General features: G+C 33.4%; 1 protein-coding gene across 1 annotated transcript in view; it reads right to left on the minus strand.

Moving 5' to 3' along the window:
* Window positions 1-14,966, minus strand: part of Mcm6 (minichromosome maintenance 6) — a 68,840-nt gene extending 53,874 nt beyond the window's left edge. Inside the window, exons 1-3 of the mRNA XM_035368913.2 lie at window positions 14,578-14,966; window positions 8,388-8,534; window positions 410-520 (exon numbers count right to left, since the gene is read on the minus strand). Of these exons, the coding sequence (XP_035224804.1) occupies window positions 410-520; window positions 8,388-8,534; window positions 14,578-14,669 (350 nt within the window). The 5' untranslated portion in view covers window positions 14,670-14,966. The remainder of the gene's footprint in view (window positions 1-409; window positions 521-8,387; window positions 8,535-14,577) is intronic.
* Between the last annotated feature and the right edge of the window lie 5,774 nt (window positions 14,967-20,740).

Consider the following 20,740-nt stretch of genomic DNA (forward strand, 5'->3'; position numbering starts at 1 on the left):
TGTTATACAATGAACGTGCATGCATAAACGCATTACGTGCATGCATAAATGCATTACGCGCATGCGTAAACGCATACAAATAAAAAAAGTTTGTGGTTTTGAGTTCCAGATTATAGATCATTTCGGATAATGGACGTCTGGATTACGGACTTCGTACTGTATCTGAATATATCATAATAATAATAAAATTTTAATTATGCTCATTCATGATCTATGCATTTCAGAATTCAATCTAAGCTCAGTAATGAAAGATGAAAAAATAATATTAAAACAATATTAGTCTTATTTTATAAATACACTTACATTTAAACTTCTTCAGATAAATCATACACAAATATACTTCATTCCACTATCTACAATTCTATAGAATGCCATCAGAAACTTGAGTTTTAAGAAATTCAACACTTACTTATGTCTTGTAGGAATATCACAGAATCCAATATATAGCTCTTTTTCAGTTACATATACTGTTTTATCAGCCATAAAATTTGAAATGGCTCTACCTAAATATGGATATACACTGTGAAGGAAAAAAATAAAAGTCATTATTATATTAGAATTAATAACTTATTTCAGTCATTTCAAGAACAAACTAATGGCCTAAACTTATATGTAAATGTATTTTTGATAATACGATACAAAGTCCAAGATCTACAATTACTAGGCAATTCTGGATATGGGATATTTCCAGTCACTATAAATTAAATAGGTGAACCAGAGTACTTAAACGGTTCAAACAAAAAGGTTAGACAAAGCGTAATTTTGCTAGTAAAGCGCACGTTTGTTGTTTTGTTCTCCAGATGTTAATCTCAGTACCGGCTAAGCATTCTGACCATCTAGTTAGTATATCGCCGGTGTAGCAGTCAACTTGCTAGTTTAAATTAAATTGTGCAATCTAGCACTACCTCTTTACCTTTTTAATTTGTTACCATTTAAGTTCTCATTGCAAGTGGATAGTAACTTAGTTGTATGCACATATGACCATGCCATTTGTTACTTATTTGTGATAAAGCAAAAGAGCTTTTATACCCTTTTCCTGTTGTGTTCATCTGCATGGCTGTGCAAGAGTTCATAAGGTTTGACACTCAAGTAGACCTAGTCACATTGTTTGATATCAAAAAAAAAGGTTAGATCTGTTAGCAATTTTCACAGTTTACCGCCAGATGATATCATGACCATTTTAAAACATTTGTAATAATGAAAACGTGAAAGACAGAATATAACCACGGCAAGAGACGATATTAACTAATCATGCATTTTTTAAATAGAATAAAGTATTTTTATTTTCCTGGTTGTGAATCTCTGTATTAATTAATAACTAAAAAAAAAAAAAAAAAAGATACATATAGTGCAGGGGTTCTCAAACTTTTCAAATTTTGTACCACATAAATATGAAACAAAAATATATGTACCACCATAAAAGCATTTTGCCATTAAAAATCAATGCATCCTAAATGGAGTGTATATAATCAAAGAATACAACCCTTTAAATTTATATTTAATTATATTTGTAAATCAAACTTTTACATAACAATAAAATATAAATAAGTATACTGGAGTGTCACCACAATTCTTGAAAATCGTAATGTTGGAAAATTGTTCGAAGCTCTTAGAAAAGTCGTCATTTCAACATTAAAGCTAAAGTCGTAAAAGTCAAAAACTTGAAAAATATATGTTTCTGAATAATAAAGATTTTAAAAAAATGTTCAAAGGGGTGCAATTTTACACTCATTTTGAACATTCATTTAATTTTTTTCTGTAAAAATTGTACCACTAAAAATATTGTAATATGCTACAGTTTGAAAACCAGTGATGTAATGGATATAAATGTCAGATAAAAATTCTAAGGCCAGCTGATCTTACAGTATTAATAATTTTCCTTAATTTAATACTTCTTTGCCAATGTCTATGGAAGCATTTTTAAAAATATTTGTGGACTTGTAATTTCTTGATCTTGCTAAGTTGCACATAATATTAAGCTGATCCAAAAAGTTAGTATTGTTTTATGCATACCTTACACCCATCTGACAGGATTGGGTATAAAGAAGGAACAAAAGTACACACATAGTTACATCATTCAACTCAAGAATGAATTAGCCTAGCCATTTTGTTAGCTTAATGTCTGAAGTCATTGTTTGTCGGTAATTATGTTTGAAAGAATCGATCGGCCTGACAGCTGTGAAATAACAGCCATTATCAAGTTTTTGAATGCAAGAAATTTATTATCAGATAAGTGAGATTTATAGAGAGAACACAATGAGTGAAGGTCTGGTGCAAAAGTGGGTTAGGATGTTTAATGAAGGAAGAAAAATTGTCCCTGACGAGGGAGCCGCATCGACATGGGCTGCATTAACAAAAAAGGTTTGTTTCAATAGGCAATTCATGATTTCTGATTTGTAAATGCATTTGCAAACATTTTATGATCTTTATTACATGAAACTGTGATTGAACATTTGCACTACAAAAACTGTGCTTACGATAGGCACCGAAAACACTAATGGACATTCAAAAATGGAAAAGCGTTATGCGACAGAAGGAAATGATATTTTGAAAAGCATTGTCACAGGCAATAAACATGAATGAAACAACAGTCACTTGGCGGCATACTTGTTTCCTGTAAACCAAGAAAGTAAAGCCACCTTTTTCTTCACGAAAAATCATGTGCACTGTATTTTGGGACTGTCAAGGAATTCTGTTAGTGGAGTAGATGAAATGAGCCATAACAAACAATGTTACAGCTTACCGTGAGACACTGAAGAAGTTACAAAGCACGATACAGAAAAAACTTATGGACTACTCACTTCTGATATTGTGTTCACACATTACAACATATAATTGCATACCACACGAGTAACAACAATGCTGCTTGATTCCTTTAGTTGAGAATAATTCTGCCACTCTCTTTATAGTCCTGACTTAGCTCCATCCGACTTCCACTTGTTTTCTCATATCACAAAATTTCTTACCGGCCAGCACTTAGCAAGTGATGATGAGATCAAAGTAAACGTTGAGAACTGATTCAGGTTACAAGCAGCTGGATGAAATGGGTATGTTGCATTTAGTCCAAGATATGACACATGCCTTAATGTGCATCGTGAGTTATGTCGAAAAGTAGTTTTAAGGTTTATAAATTCTGTAATAAAATACAAATTTTAAAAAATTGATAATCTTTCTTAATATCCAAGAATTTAAGGACAATCTTCCTGCTGCATCAATTTTAAAAAAAAATTACTTTATACTTGTATTTCAATACATAAAAAATTCCAATATACATTGGTTGACTGATAGAAACTTAGGGGGGGAGAATAAAATAGGAGAAGTTTTCTTTTAATAAAACTTAAATTTTAATAAGATAACACTAATAACAGACTGCTCAAAATAATAAGCTGGATTAAATCACGTAGGATCAAAGCAAAGCACAATTTGCAGAGCTCTTTCACTAACCACCCACACATACAATCATTCAAAAACCAAAAAAAATGAAAATGATATTCAATAGCCCCCAGGAGTTTAAAGCAGAAACAACCTGAAAGATGATTCAATGGGAGAGAAGAAAAACCTCAGCTAAGTAGAAAAAACAATTTAAGGCATGAGAAAAAGGAAAATTCTTTTTCGAAAAACATTTTATGGAAGGTCCAGATAATAGATCCATACTTGCTCAACTATGACACTCAAAAATCAGGAGATACTTTTTAAGAAATCAGGAGAATTTTCTCAACAACAAAAAGATTTTTAATAATAAAAATATGTAGGAAGAAAACATATTTTTAATAATGAATTAGCTTTAAATTGTAACTAATGAATATCTGAAAGTTCAGTTATTATTTCTTAAATGCAAAAATACTTAAATTAAAAAAAAAAAAAAAAAAAGTTTTACTACTTGTACCTTCTAATAAAAGAAAAATACTCTAATCAGTTTCCCTAATCATTAAACAATACTTTAACCAGATTTAATCATTGATTGCAAAACATGAATTAATCTAATTCAGCACTGTGGAATTGTGTTACGAATAATTAATGATGGCAAAATGGAGTAAAAAAGGAAAAAGCTTTGTTAAGATCCAAAGACAAAAACATAAATATTCGTTCATCACAAGATAAACTTATAATAACTGGAAAATGCGTCCCTTGTCAAGCGATTTTTTTTTTATTTTGGGAGAGCTTTACGCTTATATTTTACACTATTATTTTGAGAATTGCCAATTAAATTGCTCGCAGGCACAGAAATCACTTAGTTTTTCTTACGACTATTTTTAACAATGGAAGTAATAATTTCTCTAAAGAAAACCAATATGTACATACATATTTCAGTATTATGCAGCTGTTGAAGTTGTTTCGATTTTCCCCTCCTTTTAGCAAGACGAACGAAATAAACAACCTCGATCTTACTTGATGCTCATTGGTTAATATATGCCAAAATACCTGCAGCGCAAGGCTGTGGAGTCGGGCAGATTTGAGGGTAAAAGGTGTTGGAGCTGGAGTGACTAAAAACAGGTCGACTCAGACTCCAGTTTTTGTTGGACAGTTTGAATTTCAAATGAAATTAAAATTAATTGAAAAAAAATTAATGACAAGCTAAGTTATTATTTTTATTTATGGACTATATATATTAATGAGTATTTTCTATTTTATTGACATATTAATAAATAAATATAAGGGAGGAGGATGGATGTGATTGCCAGTAGTGATTAAACTGATTCATTTAGTTACAAATCTCACTGGTAAATTTAGGTAAGCAGCAATAGCAGCAAGAACTCCCGAAATTGATGCCATTCTTAGGAAGCGAGCAGGAAAAAGAGCAATTATTGATCAAGTATAAGGAAGTACATATTTGACGATAAAGTGGTTTTTAGAATTAAAAACTTTTTTAGAAGATGTAGATAACCCTAATGTTTCACTAACAGAAAGACTGAAATGATCTTGCAGAATTGGAAACTCTTCTTTCTACACTGTATATAGCCACAAAAAAGCTGCAATCTGAAGAATTGACAGGAGGCAAGAATTGAAGAATGGGATGTTTGTTCTTTCTGAAATGGAGGGTTTATTGCAGAAGGAATCATTTCTTCAATGAAGAAAAGAGAAACTAGTTTATTAGACAATGAGATCTTGACGGGTTCCGAAACACCAAATTTTCTTGGATGACGAACAAATTAAAAAGACAAAGAAAGACATCTCTGTACTTTCATTAAGAAAAAATTATTCTGAGAACAAATGGAGAATTCGAATCAGATTGCAGACATTGCAACTGAGTCTCTATCATCCTCTTCCTGTGATTTACATTTTGAGAAATATTTTTAGATAATATTGAAAAGGCAAAGCAAATGAAAATGAAGAACTAAGAGTCTTTAGATATAAAAATGAAAAAATACAAACAAGATTACTACACGGTCTTTGAAGAAATAGAGAAATATGATTGTGCTTGCAAGACACCTCTTTTAGAACTTATAAAAATCTATCCTGAAAAGTTAAAAGAAGTAGCCCTAACAGTAATAGCACTTCCTCCTACTCAAGTAAGTGTGGAAAGACTCTTCTCAGCTCTGAAGTTTATCAAATCGGACTTATGGTCCTCCCGCAAAGATCTTGCTGAAGCTATATGGTTTCTTAGAAATAAGTAAATGCCAGTTTTTCCTTTCATAATAAATGCCAATATAAATAATTTGCTATGCCATCAATTTTTTTCTGTAACATCTATTACTTCTTTGATATTAAAAAAATAAGCTGTAACCCATGTATATATGTTATATATATATATATATATATATATATATATATATATATAATTGTTTCATAAGAATAAATTGAATTTAATTAAATAAATTTAATTTAAATTATACATATATACTAAAGAAATATTGATTATATTGTCTCATATAAATTTAGTAGAAGTAACAAAAATGAGGGAACCCATATGTAGGAAGTTTAATTCCGAAAACGTATTTTAATGTAACTTGAATGTAATTTATGAAAAAAAAAAAAAAAAACATTTTATGGTGACATGAATTTAAATCATGAATAACAAAATTTCAAACTTTGAAAAAGAAATTAAAAATTAAAAACAAGTAATTATCGCTATTGATCAGAAATTAGTTGACTTTTCAAGGGGAACAAACCAACTCCCGTTCAATGAACAATAATTAATAAACGCAAAGGTTTTGTTATTCGTGATTTAAATTCAAGTCCCTGTAAAATGGTTTTTTTCATAAATTACATTCAAGTTACTTTAAAACACATTTTCGGAACTTCCTACATATGGGTTCCGTCTTTTTTGATACTTCTTCTAAATTTATATTAGGAGATAATATAATCAATATTTCTTTAATAAATAAAATATTATTAGCTTACTTTGCAGCTATTGCGCAAGTATTAGAAAAACTTGTTTTTGAACTAAGTGAATTTTAGAACATTCAATATATATACGAGGGTTGGAACTTTAGTAGTGGCAACTATTTATTTACAAGGAATACAAAAGTGATTCATGTCACCATGTTTTACAGTCCTTCAATAATTGTGTACAACCCGTTTCCAACGATGTGGAAGTCGTAGAATACCTGTAGCAGCGCCTGTTTTGTTGATAGTTTGAATGGACCGGTCCAATGTTGCAAGAATCTCAGAAACAATTTGGAAGCGAGTGCCACGAAGTGGTTCCTTCATCTTAGGAATTAAGTCATAGTCACAAGGGCTTAGATCTGGGGAGTATGGTGGATGGTAAAGCACTTCCCAGCCCCATCGCTTGAACAAATCAGTCACAGCTTGCGCTGCATGTGGCCGAGCATTGCCATGCAAAATGAGAGGAGCGTTCTGCAAAAAGTGTTGCCGTTTTTTTCTCAAAGCTGGTCGGAGATTGTGCTCCAAAAATGAGCAGTAATACTGCGCAGTGGCGGTCTGCTGTGGGGGAACGGTATGCGTTAGGATGACACCATCACAGTCGTACACAAGAATCACCATAACTTTCACACTGCTGGGGTTCTGATGAAATTTCGAACGCCGTGGTGACCCGTGATGACGCCATTCGTTTGATTGGCGTTTCAGTTCTGGCTGGTACGATCGGGCCCAAGTCTCATCCAGCGTAATGATACGGCGTAAAAAAGCATCTCCTTCGCGCTCATAGTGCTCTAGGTGGGTTCGGGCAGCACCGTATCGTAGCCATTTCTGCATTTCTGTCAACTGATGTCGAATCCATCGTGAAGCAATTTTTTTCATGGACAGGTGTTCCTTCAAAATGTGCAGGACAGTCGTATGCACTAATCCTGTTTGTCCCGCCAGCTGACGAATCGTTTGGCGGCGATCACTGTCCATTAGTGTGGCAACAGCTTGCACGGATGCATCGCTGACACTCGGACGACCTGGCCGCAGCATGTCTGCCACGTTTTGGCGTCCTTCATTGAATGCTTTCACCCATCTTGCTACGGTTCTGTAAGGCAATGCAGATTCCCCGCAAGCCTCTTGAAGCCCTTGATGACACTGTCGTGCTGTACGACCTCTGGCACATTCAATTTTTATCCAACATCGTTGTTCTTGTTTTGAAAACATCCTGACAACACTTATTTTATACCGCAAGCTAATACAAGGATCCGTTCTTCGCGTCACTACGCATGCACTTGACGTAGGCAGGACGAGTCTTTTTGCTGAGAGTTAAGGTAGGTATGTAGTTCATGTGTGGTATACGCGATATTCTTTGGTTTTGTTGCATAGCGTTTCTTCAGCTGTGTTGCCACTATTAAAGTTCCAACCCTCGTATATACATATATATGAGGGAGTCTGAGTCAGAGTCGAAGTCTTCCAGGAGTCAGAGTCGAAGTCGGTCATTTTCCCAACTGACTAAACAGTCCTGCTGCAGCAGCACTTGATTCTCACTGGAGAAACTAGAACCTGACGTTTTCAGACACGTTTCGGATTCTCACACACAAAGCAGAAACGCATCATATCTCAGTAACAAAACGATTTTTTTTATATACATCTAGAGGAAAAACAAATGTTTTCAGATGCCAAAAATCACTTTCTTTGGGGCAAATAACAAAGTATTAAGGCAAGCTACATGAAAATCATGAGAAATTTTAAGAATAAGAGAAAACTGGGAGAAATACGTTAAAAATCAGGTTGGCAAAAGTATGGTCAGAAATCGAGAGAGTTGGCAATTCTGTAGATTATTCCCTTAACTGGATGTCTAGATTTTGGACTTTGTACAGCATATACTTTATAAATAATTTCAAGTTCTGTTAGACAAATACTGTATTACTTTTAATTTCATTTTAAAAGTTATTAATAAATAAAATCTGAAAAAAACTACAATTATATAATAAAGATTTTGTACTTTGGGGTTAGGGAAAAAAATGAGTCAAAAAACTTTTTTTTATAATAGCATCTTTAACAATAAAGACACTCATTACCGATAATATTCCTCCTGTATTGTTGTTGCTAAACTCTGGTTGTATTTTCCAACATCTTCAAAACTGACATGTAATGTATTTCTCTCAGGACGAGAAAGATCTTTGACATACTGTAAATACTTGGGAACTCCTTCATCATTCATGTACCTATAAAATCAAATGTAGCATTTTAAAATTACATGAATTATGTTCTATTTATGTACATTGCCAAAGGCATTCTAATATACAGAAATAGCCATACTAAGATTTAGAAAATTAGCATTAAGTGACATATATAAATTTTAAATACAGAAAGATAAGGTTATTTAGGTTGAATTAATGTACCAGGAAAAATTTATGTTTCCATATATTTTATTCAGTACCAAAGAAATTTCTTTCAAAGAAATTCTAACTATAAGTCTGCACGCAATTTCTTTGATAGAAAAGTTTTTTGTAAAATTTCTGGAGGTATTGATTTCCATTCCTCTTCAACTACTTTTCAGAGTCCATGAATCATGATGGGTTTGCATTTAGAGAGAGCTCTTTTCAAGAAACCAAAGACACAATAGCCATAGGTGAAACATCAGGAAACTTTGCAGGAATACATTGAAAAGGTATCTATGCAATATCTGTATCAGTCTTCATTTTTTCAAGAAATGGAATGGTACTTTGATCTGTTTCTTTGTCTTCAAGACGTTTTATTCTTTGAAAATCATTAAGATAAAGAAATAAATTTCCTCTGTAAACATCAGATGTAAAACTTTCTTTTGATAGTATGTTGGGTTGATTTTAAAATTTTTTCCATACTTCTTATTTTTAACTTCCCATTATAAGAGAATCCTGTGACAATCATAAAACTTTTACTGAAACTTTATTCACACTAACAGAACAAGGTTTGTACATTTCTTTTTTTTTTTTTTTTTTTTCCATTTTTGATAACACTCTTTTTGTTGCAGTCACTTAGATAAATCCATGGTTTAGCAAAGGTAATGATGTATTTTCGTTTATCTCCAGCTAACAGTTTTTATATAGGATTCCAGAAATTGATCTGCATTTAGTTACATGACTTGGCAAAAACAGGTGAATATTAAGTTTTTTGGCTTTAGTTGTAAATTTTGGTTTATTATTTTATTTATTGTTATCATAGATGTACTTAAATTTTGCAATTGATTTCTGCATCTGCGAATTTTTCTCTTATCACTAACGATTTAACCTTAAAAACACTAGAAACACCACATACCTTTGTTTTGTTTGGAGTATGAAGATTTCCTGTTATGTTTTTACCACCAATACTCGAATTCCATATCACAGATTTATGTTCCTACTGCATTGATATAAATATTAACGAGACATAGTGCACAATAAAAATTAAGCTTTATTTCGGAACTTCGCGCACACTGCCCGACAGCCTGCCTGTTTCGCTCTGCTCGCTACTCGTAAGAAACTTCTCCTCTAGGGTTGCCACACTTATCGGAGGGCGCAAGGCGCGCTCCTTATCGCCATCACCACAGGAGTCTTCGTTCCACGTAGAAGAAATGATTGGCGGTTTTTCCCTTTCCAATGCTGCACATTTTTATGGATGCTGCACATTTTGCACTTGCATGCATTTCACAATGTTTTTGAAAACGTCACATGGAAAAGGAGCATTTCTCCTCAAAAAGAGGGGGGGGGAACCATATCCTTCGATCATCAGTTTGTTTACATGCAGCATTTTGAAAGAATAAATTAAAAAATAGCAGATGATGTTTCTAATTTCAAATAGTAATCTACTGCTAGAAATTTTTATTTTAAAACACTCGCTTTTATTAAAAATTCTTATCAAAATTTCTAAAAATGTGCAGAAACCCTCTATATTATACAGTTACTTTGAAAAACACACTAAATAAATATCAAATAATTAATACATCATTTTATTACATACATCTACATATTTATTAAAAACATAAAATACTGCTAAAGAGTTCTCATTCCTAACTAGTGTAGAAGCTTAAACTGCACCGAACCAAAGCTTAAAATGCACCGGAGACTAGCTTCAGTACTCTTTAATTTTTTATATAAATCATAATTTTAGCTGGAGTGCACCACAGCCCAAAATAAGAGGGCTCCATCACTTTTTTTATGTAATTTATAAGCAAAGTTTTTTAATCTCAATTTAACCTTTTAGCTGACAATTTTTTCTGAAAAAATGAATAATCTCGAAAATTTATTATAATAAGTAAGCCTTAAAAATCAAATGTAATTTCTGTACACATGCCCGTTTTTTTCTGAAAAACACATCTCTAGATGGAAGTCGAGACATTTACAGGAAAAAAAAAAAGCCTCCACTCAGACGTCAAAAGGCTTATTGTCCAGGAAGTGCAATAAATTTATGACAACAGGTAGAATTTAGTTCTTGAAAGCATTAAAAGTGAGCAGCTTCATCATATATGTCCAACATCAATCACTTTCCATGAACAGCACCTGCAAACTTTTTGGAATAATATAACCAAACGCTGGTTTCCAAAGTTGTCCACTTGTATAGAACCTTACATTTGTTCTCAGCACACAGGTCAATCTTCGGATTCAAGGGACATTTTTCTTGTCACATTCTGTTTGACAATTAGAATTATATCCACAGAGGAATGTAGTTATAAAGTGTTGGACTCTTTTCTCTTTGCTTTTCAAACCTACATATCTCTCTTAAATTTTTCTTCCATACTCTCACAATATGTTTAATATTCCTTCTATTCTCAACAGTGATGCTTTGTACTTCTATTCTCAACAGTGATGCTTTCTTCATTGCTGTGCTAAAAAAGAATGATTTTTGCTCCTATCATTCTCTGATTTGTAGGAACTACTATCACATTTTGCTCGACTACTAGAATTATATTAGCACGAGAATGTGGCCAGAAAGAGTTGTTCAATTTTCTCTTTGTTTTTATACCTAGAAAAGTCTGTTAAAGTTTTCCTTCAACTATAATACTGTGTCTAATATTCTCTCAATTTTCATCTGAAATACTTTAACTGTTTTACCTTTTCTTACTGATGTGCTGATAAAAGAATGATCTTTGTTCCTATCATCCTTTAAAACAGTACATTATACTGTATATTCAGAACTTAAATTCAGATAGAAATATGTATAACAGACTTAACCCTTTGCGGTCGGATTAAATTTGGAGATGGGTATCGTACTGGTCGGAATTAATTTCCATCGATAGAGCAGGGATACATAACACGCAGTTTACGATGGATAAATAAGATTTAGTAATTCTTTTGTGAACTTTAGATCTTTATTCAATACACTCATCTAGTGATATGTTTTTGTATAAAAATTATGTTTTATAATTCTCCTTCGTGTGATATTTTTCAAAACACTCTCCAACATGCAGGCCAGGTTTTCGAGTGCATGTATCGCAAAAATAATGGGTTTGGTGCCTTCCACCCTTAATCTTCCTGTTTGAACATTCACTACAATCTTTACTTTTTACTTTCCACAATGCTGCAATATATGCAGTTTTCCATTAAATCTTTCTTCCTTATAGGAGATCGATGGTCTTCCCGGTTTTGAATCTGCTTCATCACGAAAATCACCTACCAGTTGTGGCACCAATTTTCGGACGAACATAAAATGTGGCATAGGTGTCCTGTTCTCCCTTCTAGCTCACACCGTATATAAAATGTAACTATTTATTGCACAAACCTCTAATCTGGAATATTTTAAGAAGAGAAAATGTCTAATTACTGTTAAATACAATTTACAAAATATTCTTTGGAATTCTACAAGGTATCGTTGAACGTTGTCGATTTCATTACGTTCAAAAGACGACTGACTCGCCACTACGTCTTGCATGGCGAGCGCTGGGTCACAACTTCTGTTTAGATTAGATTACGTTATCTCCAATCGATGGAGCACCGTATTGGTTCATGAATAGGTCCTTTAAGCATTGAGGTTCGTATAGGAAAAGTGTAAACTGATATGTGAATGCATACAGTATACGATTCGTATAGTTCCTTGCTGTGGTGGCTGAGAGCAGACATACGACCAGAACAGTAAAAAGGCTTTGGTGGCTGACAACAGACATACGACCGGAGCGGTAAAAAGACTTTGGTGGCTGAGATTGGACATACAACTGCAAAGGGTTAATATATCAGACAGAAATATGTATGTGTATGTGCAGATAGAGCTCAACTGAGCAACTTAACTTTTCAGTGAAAATGTAATACCAACCTAAGACCCAAATAAGATGAGGTCCAGTATTTTAGTTTATTATTTAACTAGTCATCATGAATTTAATTTTTTATACTTTCATTTATATCTTTGAATTTTAATTTTTTATTAACTATTTTATTTAATTATTATTGTTCCTCTTTCCCTACTGACTTTCAGAAAATAAGCACTTTAGTACAGAAGTGTAGTTCTTCATAAACATCCAATATAAATGAAATTTCACTATTTCATGTAATATATATGTATATATATGGAATAGAAAGTTATAGTTGATGCCAAATATATGTAATGAAAAAGACATAGTAATGTTGATGGTGTAGAATGCAGAATTTATAATGAACAACAAATGCAGCAGCTGAGGAAGATTACATATTTATTTTTATTTCAAATGACATTTGTGGCCACAATTCACTTCAGAATTTACATTTTTGAAATTACTGGGATAAGAAGAAAACAGCATGGTAGCATTCTAGTGGCAACAGAGGTAGGAACAAAAACGTGCAATTATCCAATATGGAGGCTCACCAAGAGAAGGTTACGATTTATATTGCTTATTAAGAGAAAGGTTTCAGTTCTTGAAATTTTGAGTTCAGGCTCTGAATTTGCTACACAAGCTATGTGATACAGATTGATCTAGAAATGACACAGTCCAAAAAAGTTAAATTACATATTTTTTAATATATATATACATGTGCATGTATGTGAGAGAGAAAATAATTATACGAAACAGAATTCTAACTTTAAATCTGCAACAGTCCCTTAATTCTCCTCCTTTTCTGTCATGTGAATAGTAACTGCTTAAAATAAATCAATCTAAACTGCGTCACTTTAAAATTAATCCAGGTGTTATGATTCTTGCATTACACCAATGATGTAGACACTTACATTAGGTTTCAATAATAATTTCAGTAACTTAAAATAAATTAATGGAAGTAAAGCTACACCAAAACTAAATCATTCTGACTTGCGATTTTATCTTGGGATACATCACATATGCTTTCTGTTTCTCTCTCCAGCTAGATTGTTTTTGCTGCTTTTCATACTATTGCAGCATCATTTATATGTGTATGTGTATATCATCATATAATTATTATGAATTATCATATATATATATATATATATATATATATAAGAACTTGTAAAAAGTGCTCTATATTTATAAAAAACATGTTTTGTCTTATATTCCGATTTATTTTTTCATACTGCTAAATTTCAAATCAAAATCACCAGTTTTCAGTTTTGAATATTTTTTTTGTAAGTAAAATATAGAAAAATCAATTTTAAAAAAGCAATTAAACTGGCTAATAATAATTGTTAGGCATAGTTTTCAGGACCATGCATATATAATTCATTTTCCTCCTGATTCATGTGACTCTTTCTTTGATTTTTTTTTAGCAAGCCGAATGAAATGTCACTTAGTAGGTAAGAAATTGAATATTATTTCATTTGAATAATGAACTGTAGTTTCGTTTTCTGTGAGTTAAGTTTTATTTATCGTAACAGATTTGACAATGAATGTTTTAACAACTAAAGAAAGAGTTTTCAATTTTATTAATTTTAATGGTAAAAGTTTACAATTGGTCGGCCCTTGTGTTTTTGCGATTCTTTTTTGACGCCAAGATCGGTTCCAGTAAGGCACCATTTCAAAATGGCCTCTATACAAAAGAAGTCAAAGAATTGCAAAAACTGTGTGCCCATGTACACATCGATCTCTTTCACTTAAAAAAAAAACATCTAAGAATTGCACAAACTAGGCATTGCGCACTGCCTTAAATTTGTCCATGTACACATCAATCTATTATCATTTAAAAAAATCAAGAAGCTAAAACAAAGTTAAAACTATCATGGTAACCAAAAATGAGGTTTCATCGCCAAAATTTAAAAAGAAAAATTTGTCGCTAATCGAAGGGTCACCCAATTCTACACCAGAGGCAATCCTTTTCACAAATTAGGTATCATTCGTACACTGCATCGCAGTTTTCTTAACAATGAAAACATACTTACTCAGACAAGAAATCCTGAAACAGTTTCTGCACTCGATCCCCAACCGGATCTTTCTTCTGTAGTGGTCCAACACGATGAGATGGTACATCCATAGTGTTAAATTATAAAATTAAACCAAGAGACCTTTAAATCACAGAAACGCTGTCAGTTTCCCTTGCCGCACTGATGTAACTTTCCCGCCAAAGTCGTGTTGCCAGCTCTGATAGAGTGATTTGCGAAAGAGGAAAATCTTCAGCTCAGGCAAATATAATAGTTTCGCTGTTATTATGATGAAGATGCAGATCGTATTTTATTCTCGATGTAGAGATGTAGTCAGATGACTGGATGTAGCCAAGATGTAGTCAGATGTCAAGATGTAGAAACTTCTTTTTACTTGGCTTCTGATAAACAATTTAAGGAAAGAAAGAACAACAGCGTAGTAGAAGGTGTGGGAGTGGGTGAAAAGAGAATCTGGTCCGCGCGAATGGGAGCCTAGCGGCGGCGAATTGGGGGGGGGGGTGAGTTCAGTAACGTTTCAAGATGATATGAAACCACAAAGCGTGAATAAGTCAATTTAGGTTTTCTTTTATGTGGGTAGGATGAGTCAGAGAAAACGCGGTTAGTGTCTGAGAGTGATAATAAGGCTATTACTGTGGGATTGTACTGAGTGAAAGAAGTTGACCGCTAAGCATTTAATATAGTTTATTAAACTACTATATATTTATATATTATATGACACTACTATATATTTTGTAAAATATTACCATACATTGTCTTTCATGGGTTCTATTTGAAGGTCTCTGTGAATGTTAGTGTTTGGAATATATCAAGGAGTATTGATAATTTCTAGTAAGATTTTATTTTGAAGTATTTGTAATTGTTTAATATTGGTTTTAGCTACATGTCCCCAGATCGGAACTGCATAAAGTAGAGCTGGACGAAGTATGGAGCGATACAAAATTAATTTGTTTGTTGTAGATAAATTGCTTCTTCTACCAAGAAGATGTCACATAGCAGCTGAGGTGATTTTAAGTTTTTGTGCTACTGAGCGCAAGTTGATTCTGAAGGTAAGTTTTTGATCCAGCGTGACTCCAAGTGTTGTGTCTTGCAAGGTGGGTTCAGTGAAGTGCATGACGCAACCAAACAGACTAGTTCACGGCACAAACATTTATTTCTAACTCATAAGACAGCAGCGATGCGCTATATACGCAGTTACATTACATTCTTTCATAGAGGTTCTCAGGTATAAGAGTACTGATACTCTCGAAATCAGATGCTACATCCCTCCCCACTTATTTAGAGATTTAAGGCTCGTTTCCACTACTGCGTATGCGTTGCGGTGTCTATGCGTGTATCCAATCAGCGAGCGAATTCACTTTCATTGACATATGCAATCCGGTCGATGTGTGGTGACGGATGGCGTACGGATGGAGTTCAACAATGTTCAGCTTCTCTCCTTATGTCTGCGGATGCGTTGGGGTCACGTGGTAAAAAAGGAGCAATCAGGTGTAGTCACCAAAAATTAATGGCGGCAGAAATAGCGATAAACGCTCGCTTAGGGAAAGAATGTTTTGCTAAAAAATACTTATTTCTGAATTAACATTATAGCGAGAAATCTGCGTGCTGAAAAAGACAGCAATCAGCTGAATTTAGTTAAAAAAGATAAGAAAAATAAGATAACTGCAACTACAGTACTTGTTCTCAGATAAAATCAGGCGTTCAAGAAATTCAGTTAAAAAAAATCAGCGGCAAAAATTATAATTCCAAGTCCATGAAATAGCAAAATTTGTCCTCACAATTATTTCCTAGTTCTGCATACTCATTTACCTTTAATGAAAATGAATGTCTGACTATATCAAACTGCTATAGCAAATTAAATGTGATTAAAAGATTTGTTATTTATTTTTCTTTTGAAACAGGTAAAAACTAAAAACGTTAATTATAAATTAAATTTGATAGCCTTTTAAATATTCCACTGCATTAAAGAGTATGTTAAATTTGTATTTCCCTTTATAAGTATATATTTTTGGTCAACATATATTTGTAATCACATGAAATATATTTTTAGCAGCCCGTTTAACTTCAATCGGAACGCCACTTTAAAAGATAATGTTTTTGTAAAAAATGTACCAGAAGCTAAAGAACAAACTCTGGTGAATTTTTCAGACGATAGCACACTGAAATAGAATCAAAAAATAATTATTAATAATATTTCCTGGATACCACTCTGCTTGCTCGTTACTTGCTGGTTTAAATGGAGCACACGTTTTGTGTTTAATTCCATTATTCCTTGTAAGAGTTTTAAATTCCCCCGATGTGAACTGAGGACCATTGTCATTCACTACTACTAAAGGCAGTCCGTACCTTGCAAAACAGTCTCTCAAACATTCAATTGTCTGAAAGGAATTTGTGGACTTCAAAGTATACACCTCTAGCCATTTAGAATGTGCGTCAATGATAATCAAGAACATTCGTTCAAAAATAGGGCCTGCAAAATCTACTTGAATGCTTTCCCAAGGAGCACTTGGATATTTGGATATTCCAGTGATGGACCCTTGCTCTTACTGGATCTGATTTGAACTTAATACAATCGACACAGTTCCTAGAAACTTCTTCATTATCATGATCAATCCATTCCAAAAGACGTAGGATCTGGCGATTGCCTTCATTTTAACGATTCCTAAATTTCCTTGGTGTAACTCTTTTAGAATTTTAACTGGGAGTGTTTTCGGAACAACTACCCTCTGACCACTCATTATACAGTCATCTTGTAAGGTGTACTCTGCTTCCCTACCTTCCAAACTTTCTCCAGATTTTAATTTCATATAAAGACGATTTAATTCTTCATCAACTCGCGTTTGCCGAGCTATCTCCCTAGCTGTTACCGGAAGAATTTCAATTTGGGAGAGTTGGAATATTTCAACGTCATCCTTAATGCTTAAATCTTCAGACTTAAGAGGCAGGCGCGACAGGCAGTCAGCATTACCATGTTCCTTGGTATTTCGATACACAATATCAAACTGATATACCTGCAATATCAGTGTATAATGTAAAAGTCGGGTGGCTGTGAGGATAGGAAGTCCTCTTTTAGATTTGAAAATAGCCACTAAAGGTTTATGCTCTGTCACCAGAGAAAATCGTCTCCCCTTTAGATATAGATAAAACTTTTTGACAGCCCAAACAATTGACAGTACTTCTTTATCGATTTGGGCGTATTTCTGCTCTGTGTTAGTCAGTATCCTCGATGCGAATGCTATAGGCCTTTCTGTTCCATCAGACAAAACATGCGAGAGCACTGCCCGAAGACCTACCGAAGATGCATCAGTAGCTAGCATTAATGGTAATGAGGGATCGTAATGCATTAAAACTCTGTCTGAACAAATTTTCTTTTAAATTTTTTCAAAAGCTATCTGGCAGTTTTTTGACAAATTCCATTTAACATCTTTTTTTGTCAAATTATTTAAGGGATGTGCCAAAGTTGCCGAATTAGGGCCAAATTTTGCATAAAATTTCACTAATCCTAAAAAGCTTTTGATGTCTTAGACGCCTTTCGGCGTAGGGGCATTAGCAATTGCCGAAATCTTTTCACCCGTTTTATGCAATCCATCGGCATCAATTTTATGCCCTAAAAATTTAATCTCATTTTGAAAAAAATTTTTTAGTTAAGTTTAATTTTTTGAAAAATATTTCCAATGCTTTTAAATGAGACTGATCATCCGGTCCTGTCACTCGAGCATCATCCATAAAAATTTTAATTACTTCGATCCCCTGAAATAATCCCTCAACATAGCGCTGCCAAATAGCTGGGGCAGCATTTAATCCATACATTAAGCGTTAACAAATACACAACCCTCATTTGTAGATAAGCATGATTGAAATCAAGTTTCGAGAAATTTTTACCTCCATTAAGGCATGAAAATATTTCTTCGAGTTTTGGTAATGGATGTTGTGGCACTTCCAAATTAGGATTCAGAGTCACAGAATAATCAGCACAAAGCCTAATGGAACCATCAGATTTAACAATTGGCACAACTGGTGTTGCCCATTCTGAACCCTGATACCTTCTTTCTCAAGCCGATCAATTTCTGATTCAACTCTATTTTTAATGCGAAAGGTACCGGTCGTGATCTACAAAATATGGGTTGAGTATTAGGTTTAGAATTTAGTTTTACTTCTTGATTGTTAATTTCACCTAATTTACCGTCAAAAATTTCCTTATACAGTCAAATTCGTTAATTCGGACACCCATAATCCGGAATGATCTATAATCCGGACCTCAAAGCTAAAATCTTTCTGCGCATGCGCCGCGTTGGCACATGCGCACAGGCGTTTTACGCGCGCACATAAGACCTTCACTACTGCGCATATGCGTGTGCGCAAGTGCAGAATACGTTTTCGCCTGCGCGTTTAATGTATAACGAACGGTGTAAGCTAAAATTATCTAATTATCTATTTCAGTTAATGTTAATGATTGCGTTGTTCCTTAATCTTCGAATTGGATGTGGCTTATTATTTTTTTGCAGACTGTAAGAGCAATTTTATAAAAGTAAACTTGAACTTTCGATTATGTCAATTTCCGATTCTGGAGCTCCCAAAGGATCTACAAAACGAAAGTATGTTTCGATGTCCAACAAACAAAAAGTGGAATTGCTGTAAAAAATGGATAAAGACATGAAGAATGTGACAGAGAGGTTAGTGAAAACGAAAAAATTTCGTTTGTCAAGTTAGTCGGTATTCTCGGAACAGCAATTAACGGGACTTGAACAGCGGAACTTTGTAACTGAACAAGAAATTATGTCTGTTTATAGAATTAAAGAGAAAGTATTATCACATAAAATGAAGCAACTTAAACAACTTACATTGAGAGAAATGTTTAATAAAGTAAACAAATAAATATTAAGCTTCTTTTTTTTTTTTGTAAATTTTGATACCCTTTAGATCATAATTGTTCTTTATTTCATAAATTACGGTTTCATATTTTTAATTTTAGAACTTCTGCATGCCATCTTACGAAATTTAAACTGATGATCTATAATCCGGAAAAATCGATAATCCGGAATTGCCGAAGTCCCGACGAGTCCGGATTAACGACTTTTGACTGTACTCCTCAAGCAATTTTTTTTAATTCAATTCACTAAAAGTTTTCAATGTTTTGATGGCATTCCAATCGAGATTGATTTTATAAAGCCATTCTCGGCCGAAGATTGTGTCCAAATTTTCCTTCACAATGTATAAATTTAAAACTAATTTTTGACTTTGGTATTCAACTTTAACAGGAACATATCCTAAAAGTACCACTTTATCACCCCTGTAAGTTTTAAAAACTAAATTTGTACGCTGAACCTTTTTATTGGAAATTTTTCTAAATTTATTTATAGACATTACCGAAACTGTTCCCCCAGTATCAAGTTTCATGCTAACTGGTTTCTTTTCAATTTTAACTTGAACCATTACTGGCGGTCTTTTCAGCTCTTCCTCTCTTAAAGGTGCGTTCTGGAGCTAAATCTATAGATGGGGACCTCATTTTTCGAATCATAATCATTATTTGCCTCAATTTTCTTTTGTTTAACCTGTCGGTTTTTCCTAGACAAATAACACGCCCTTTCGATATGTCAATTTTTTTTACAAATAAGTCGATGTGTACATGGATACCGAGTATGTGCAATTCTTAAAAACGCGTCAAGCAGTGGGTGATTCTGCTCTTTACCCAAAATTCTATCGCAGACTTTTCATCATAGGCAATTCCCAAATTGTTAAATCCATAGGATATCAAAAAAGGAATTAAAAATTGAACTAGTATTTCAATGGCGTCTTAAGAAATATAGAACTATATAAACATACGCAATCTGAAATCAGCGCGTACGCGAGATTTAGCACGCTGTTAAATGGGCGTGTTTGCTAGATTTGGGGCTTTCGCGCATATAAACAGTACCATTGTAAATATTTTGATGGATAAGCAATGCATTTTCAAATGGAATACCTTTTTTTATGAAGCAAAGAGCTCTTGATGCAGGCATTAGCACATTCATTTTGTGTATTATACTCAGGTCTCTGAGGAAAACAGTGTGATAATTTAATATCCAAAGATTTGGTAATCGATTCAAACACCAGTCAAGGGTATTGTGTGCCTAAATTAATTAAGATCATTTCTGGTCTTCCAGGTATATATATATTGTAATAAATG

This window comes from Stegodyphus dumicola, chromosome 4 (assembly GCF_044657685.1).
Source record: "Stegodyphus dumicola isolate Sdum_Otavi_A_Nest chromosome 4, ASM4465768v1".
Taxonomy (NCBI): Eukaryota; Metazoa; Arthropoda; class Arachnida; order Araneae; family Eresidae; genus Stegodyphus; species Stegodyphus dumicola.